General features: G+C 31.6%; 1 protein-coding gene across 1 annotated transcript in view; it reads right to left on the reverse strand.

The window, feature by feature from the left end:
* Positions 1–2,467: 2,467 nt before the first annotated feature.
* The window catches only part of LOC106463456 (phospholipase D1-like), a 132,810-nt gene continuing 128,293 nt past the window's right edge, over positions 2,468–6,984 (reverse strand). The window contains exon 24 of the mRNA XM_022390947.1: positions 2,468–6,937. Within this exon, the coding sequence (XP_022246655.1) occupies positions 6,713–6,937 (225 nt within the window). The 3' untranslated portion in view covers positions 2,468–6,712. The remainder of the gene's footprint in view (positions 6,938–6,984) is intronic.

Consider the following 6,984-nt stretch of genomic DNA (forward strand, 5'->3'; position numbering starts at 1 on the left):
GGATGGGAATAACCTTAACAGTGTCATGAAAGAAAGGGATCTTGGTATAATGGTTGATCAGTCTCTTAAGCCATCCAAGCTGTTGCTACTGGTAGAGCAAATAGGATTTTAAGTTGTATCAACAGAAATATTGAATACAGGTCTAAAGAGGTTATAATTTCATTGTATAGGTCACTTGTCAGGCCAAATTTGGAGTATTTTGTTCAGTCTTGTGCTCCTTACCTTAGGAACAACATTGAATTGTTGGAAATGGTTCAGAGAAGGGTTACTAGAATGGTGCATGGATGAAGGGTTTATCATATGTGGAAAGAGTTAGAGGGGATCTGATTGAGGTACTTGAAGTTGTAAAGAGAATTGATAGTGTTGATGCATCATCTTTTTTCATACTTAACATGGAAAACAGTAAGAATAGGGGATACAAGAATTAATTTTGGCAGGGCAAGAGTCATCTTCAGCTAAGATAGTTTTATATTTTAACAGGGTGGTTAGCCTTTGGAATAGGTTACCTTCAGATATTGTGGAGGCAGTAATTTTAAGTTTGTTTAAGAGAAAACCCAATAACTATACGAGTGATAAGGGCTGGCTTTAAGATTTTTATGTTATTTACTTATTTGATAGTTTTAGTTTAGTTTAGAGGATAGGACAGCCGAGATGGAGAAATAGGTCCTTTGTTTTCCCTATCCTTATGTTATGTTAAACTACTGGTCAAGTAAATAAACCTTAGGGATATATATTAAGCAATTAACAAATGTGACTTAGAACCTCAATTACATTAACAAGTGTGAAAAAATTTGCAAATAAAAAAAAGTAGGAATGGGAGCACCAAAAAGTAAGGAAGGTAAGAATGGGTGGGATAACATTACAACACTTGGTGGTTTTTGACACAGTGCAACCTCGAAGTAGGTGTGGCCATAATTCTGCGCATTCCTATTTCATTTACTTTTTGTAACTTAGTAATTGTTCAACCTAAATGAAAGGTGTTTATAGCTAAATTTCTCTGTTGTTTCAGCAACTAAGTACAGATACATGTATGTAATCAAATTACAGGACCCTATTGAAATGCATGATATCATAAGGGGGGTGTTTGCTGTCTGAAGTGATAGAGGAATATCCATACTTTGCTTAGTATTAAACCACTGATTTTTGAAATTTTAAAATTTGTTGAGCATTTAAAAAGGATTAGCTACTGATAAAACTCAATTCAGGTCTATAATTGGATCAAAGTTCAAAGTAAAACATGAAGTAGGAATGGACAGAATAATTTCCACACCCAATTTGAGGTTGCACCATGTCAAAAACCACCAAGTGTTGTAATGTTATCCTATCCATTCCTACCTTGCATTCTTACCTTTGGGTGCTCCCATTCCTACTTCCTATTTTTTTTATTCAAAGATTTTGTACACTTGTCTCATAGCTTTTTTTTGTACTAAGTCTTGAGAGTGACTGGACTTTATGCATAACATTCTCATAGTTTTTCTTGGTGCTATCTCTTGACATTTCCTAGCTTTTGTTGATATCTTTGCTATAGTTTTTCTTCCCTCTAGCCAGGGTGACAGTCTTTTATTTGGCTGGATTAATGGTAAAGGCTTGTTTCGCATATTCAGCGTTACTGATTCTAACCTTATCTCTATTCTTGCAGTAAGAATTTTCAAAGTTATCAACATAAGATTTCTCCTTTTCCCTCATTCTGTTTCCTTGAAATGCATATTTTATAAATTGCACTGTTTCAAGTACTACCTTACATTTCAATAGGTCACACTTAGTTTGAAAACAATTCAAAGATAAATTATACAACTTATCCATCTTGTTTTCAGTCCAGAGCACTTGAGCAAAGCCACGTTAGACTTCAGCAGAAGTGGCATTCGTCCTCATGTAGGAAACTCATGTTTTAGGCACCAACAGCTATGAAAGAACTGCTTTGTCCAACACAGAACCCTTGAGTCAAATGTATAGAACTGAAAACTTTGCTTTCTAAGGTTAGATCATGTGTTTAGATTTACATAAGGTGAAGGCAGGAGAGAGCTATGCCTTTCCAACAACGTTAGTTAGTTGGTCAGATTGACAAATTTGTGGTTTTGTGAAATTTTTATTTTTACTCCACTAACTTTCTCAAGTGCTTTGGTGGCTTGTTACTCTGCAGTTGATTTGTTTACTACTCAACAGTGTATGTAATGTGCTTATAAAGTTTTGTTTACATGCTGTTTGTAGCATGTTTAAGATTTTCATTTGTATTACATATCTGGCCCATTCCTACTATAAGTCCTACCATACTTATGATAAACAGTATAAATTGACAAACATTTTAGGCCTTAAATTTATCAAATGTAAAATCTCCTATTGATTTTAGAAAATTTTATAATGTAAAATACATCTCTGAATAATCATTACCATATTTGTCTTACACATAAAAAAAAACCTTCAGCAATGCAAGGTAATATTTCACTGTGTAAAACTTCACAAAGGTTTTATTTTATTAAAACATCATACAACATATTAATCACAAATCCCCTTCTTTAAAAAGAGGAAATACTACAAGTACTATCAATAGTTATTTGTTATCAACAGCTATTTTAAATTAAATACTTTTTAACAGTTTCTAATATTGGGTATATAAAAAAAATAATCTGAATGTTTTATCTGAGGTATATTATAGTATCAGCATTTCTCTATATTTCATTTGAAGCATTTGTCAAAATGCTGCTAAAAGAATATGAAATTAATAATGTCACACATTCTCTGACCCTCTGTCATAAAGAAAGGTAAATGGAAGTGAAAAAAAGAAATAAAATTAACACTTTTAATTTTGTATAGTGGAACTTAACAATGAAGATAAACACAGGACTGCCATACCATATTTCCTAGAACTTACAGGGCTCAAATTTGCAAGATGCAGATTGTGAGGATCAACCAAAATTTTGTCTTGATGATCATATATTGATTAGTATTACCCTTCATGACTGTGGGGGTGGTAATGTCAAATATTAAATCTGTGAAAAAAAACACACTACTATTGTATACGGTACTGTGATAAAAAAACTAACAATACTTCTCATGTATTTTATTTTTAATAGTCGTCAATTGTTTGACCCCCTTTTAAAATCCAATAAATTTGCAACTGCACATTACATATTAGACATCACTTCTTCACTGCCATATAACCATGAAAACATTATGAGCCTCCATACTTGAAAAGTGTAAAAGTCATATAATTAAATTGGTGGGTGACATAGGGCAAAATGTCAACTTCAAAATCAATTCATTATTCTTTAAGATATATCATTGAATTACGCAGACAGAGAAGACTGACAACCAAATCAAATGTTGAATCCCAAAAAACAGTGTACTAGTAAAGTTTGAAAAATCCAGAATTGTTGGTTTCAAATGTATAGCTGGCTTAAGAAAAAGGAACAATTCAAGTTTTTTATTTCATCATTTTTTAAACCTATATCAAAGATAGAGGTTTTGTATTTTTCAACATTCCATCTTAGTTAATACTTCATATTAGTAAATTAATTGTACCCACTTTAATATTAGTGGAGTTGACCATTAAATAATTGTAGCTAAAGAATTAATAATATTTCATAATGGCTGGAGACGGCTTGAATGGGTAATGAAGAAAAACTTATATTAAAGTTTTTCTTCATTACCCATTCAAGCCGTCTCCAGCCATTATTAGCCTCAAAGTGGGTTCCTCGTCATCAAATTTTAATAATATTTCAGTTGGCCCCTGAATGTTTAATTAACTACCAAATTACAAAATCTAGAAGCCAGATGCTCCAAAGGGTTTTGTCTAACCCTGAGCCCTGACTTTGGAGAAAAAAAGAATAATGAATACCTGTAACATTCGGACAATTTTTAAGAGCCCACCTAAATTAAGAGCATCCTACCTAAAGGTAAGCCATCAAAGAGACATCATACATGCTTCCACAGATACTTAGTTATTGCATTACATGCTCAATAGATAGCAATCACGACATTAACCTTAAGAATATAAAAATAATTAACAAGGATGACACCAAGAAGAAAAAATGAAGTTACTGCAATATCAATACATGGATGTGGTCCTTCTACAGGTTTTAACCAAAATAATGATTTTTCTTTACACACTTGCTGGTTACCTTTCATCAAAGAAATCAAACTATTCATTGGTGTAATACTGTTATAAACCTCAATTACCAATTTTCTTTGTCTTACTTTTCCATTGTAGCCTGATGTTAGGACAAAACAATACAAATTTGGCTCAGTTATAATTTTTACTTACTATTATTTTTTAACATTTCAATTTGTTTATTTCTTGTAAAACTATAGAGGGCACTTCTTTGTTATTACTGTTGCTAGCCAACTTGTATTTTGAACTGTTACTTTAGTTGCTCTTACTAATTGAACATCCTACAATTCTCAAAAGCTCAACAGATATGTAGTAGGCAAATTTAAAGTGGGGGGGGGCAAGGTTTATTTAATAAAGTGGAATGAGGGAATGTGCACCACAGACAGCAACTACTGCCAGAGTAAAGGGCTCGCCTTAGGGTCCTGGAAGTATTCTCCTGCTTTTCCTGAGAGTAATTTTCCTAATTTTGACCTATTTTCACTTGCACAATTTGAAAAATTCCCCCCCCCTCCCACTTCCTATGCCACTACTTTAGTAACTGATCTGAAAGCTTGAGTAATAAAAGAAAAAGTACAACATAGTGTAGATTAACCAATTAAGTTCCAGTATAATTAATTCATCCTCATGTTATGAGTTTTAGAGTAATTTTATGGGTGAATGGACTACTTCACTTAATTATTCACTCAAAATCTCTAACAGTAAATATATAGATATATTAATACTTTCTGTGTCTGTCATTGAATTATAATTTGTACTTCAGTATCATCTACATGAAGCTTAGATTAGTTGCATCTGATTGTACAATCCAAAATTGTGATATATACTTGAAACAAATATATATACTTAAATATTTCCTTAGCAAGAAGTTAGGAGGCCAAATGATGGTTTCATGTCACAAGCATCCATTTATATTAAGTTGGCAAATTTACTCAGATGAAACAGCAAAGTCCAAAAAGATTCATGCAATAAACTTTATTTTTAAAATCAAATCAAACTTTATAAATTATGGAACTTTTCATTGGTACATTAGTTAATACTGGAAATATATAGCTGAATATTAAAGATGTAGCACCATCTTTTATGGAAGACTTTATACTTTATATAATATTTAAGAACAAACAATCTACGAACATGCTCAATATTATCCATTAATATCCACATTTGAAAGATTCATCACAATACTTATTGCTTTTTTTTAACAGTTGAAAGTTGTATTTCTGTTTCATATAACACACAAATTCAAAAATAGAAGACAATCTGTTCATGCCAAAGACACTTTTCTATATAATCCATAATGTTAATACTTCTTAGTAGAGTTACAAAAAGTTTGAAGAAAGGCAATCTTAAAGATAGTAAGAAAATAACAAAAATTTTACTTGGAGACATACTAAATTATTCAGTGGGTTTTTTCTAGGAATGAAAGAACCCCATATTTTTACTTCTTATCGTAGGTTTTCAGTGCTAATCAAGCACTGTTTGAAGATTTTCTAACTTCCAAATAAGTACAATATAAAGTTGATCAGTTGCATTAGAATTGAATAACTTAACTTTTACTTTTGTTTTACATTTTGCATACCCATGGAGAATGTGTGTGTAGGGGAGAACTTATACTCTCATCCAACATTATATTAAAACCCTAAATGATAACTTCATCTGTTTTGCTGATGAGACAATGTAATAAAAATATATTATTAGGTCTGAATGTAGTGATTGTAATAAAAATAGAGTGAAAAAACAATTGCTAATTTTGGCCTCTTTCTATTACTTTTTTTTTCTCCAATAAAATCATATATGTCAGTTAAACAGTGAAAACCTTGGGTTGATTAAATAAATTAATTTCTGCCACATTTCGTTTACTTTAACATAGATGAAGTAGATTAGATTCAATACTATAACAAACACATGGAATTCAATTAAAAGTGAAACTGAATGAGGTTCCTAAGTTTAGCAATGGAAAACCTTTGGTTTAGTGTGCAAGACTGACTTTCTTTTAACATCAATCAATATGAATACATGCTAACTTTGAGCATACTAACAATCACTATTACAATAACAATGTAATATATATAACCCTTAAGAATGCACACAATACATGCATAAAATAAACTTTACCAAAACTCAAACAAAACAAATTTTTGTTAATGTCTTTCCCAGCACCATAGGAACATAAAGAAAAACAAAAACACAACAATCCTATATTCAAAACAGTGTAGATTATATGAATGAAAAGTGAAAAAAAGAGGATGGAAAGTTGTCTCACACTTCCCTTACCTTTGGAGTGTTTTAATTTTGCAATGAGACCAGTTCTGTGAATGAACTAAAGTTTAGTAAGTATTCTGTTGGCTCATTGCTTTAAAAAAAAATCAAAACATACATGTAATTCTTAAATTTCTTGGCTAAATATTGCAAAAACATTTTGATAAATACTTTTCACACTCTGAATCTTTCAACAGAAAATGTAGGAGTTTACTATAGGTAGAACCTCGATGTCTTATTACTTATTGTGGCAGATTACATTTTACTTAAATGCAGTTCCCTTTAGCTACTTTATAATAATTGAAAGCCAACAAATGATACTTCAATTATGACGCTTATAAATATTTACTATGTCCATGTAAAAGTAGGCAGGAAATATTCTTTGGTTCCAGAACTAGGAGTGAGATCCTCTTCACTGAGGAATGATAACGGTAACAGAACAAGATGGCCTCGAACTTTCTGTAGCTCTAGCTGAGCTTTAGCAGGGTTTGTTTGAGCCAGACCTTGCTGAGTTTGGTGTGTCTTAATCTGAGCAAACTTATGAACTTCATCAGTAGGTATGCAACGAAAGACCTAGTGAAAAAGAAATGCAATAACTTGACTTAAAACTTTAACTCTAA

The sequence above is a fragment of the Limulus polyphemus genome, unplaced genomic scaffold, assembly GCF_000517525.1.
Source record: "Limulus polyphemus unplaced genomic scaffold, Limulus_polyphemus-2.1.2 Scaffold1413, whole genome shotgun sequence".
NCBI lineage: Eukaryota > Metazoa > Arthropoda > Merostomata > Xiphosura > Limulidae > Limulus > Limulus polyphemus.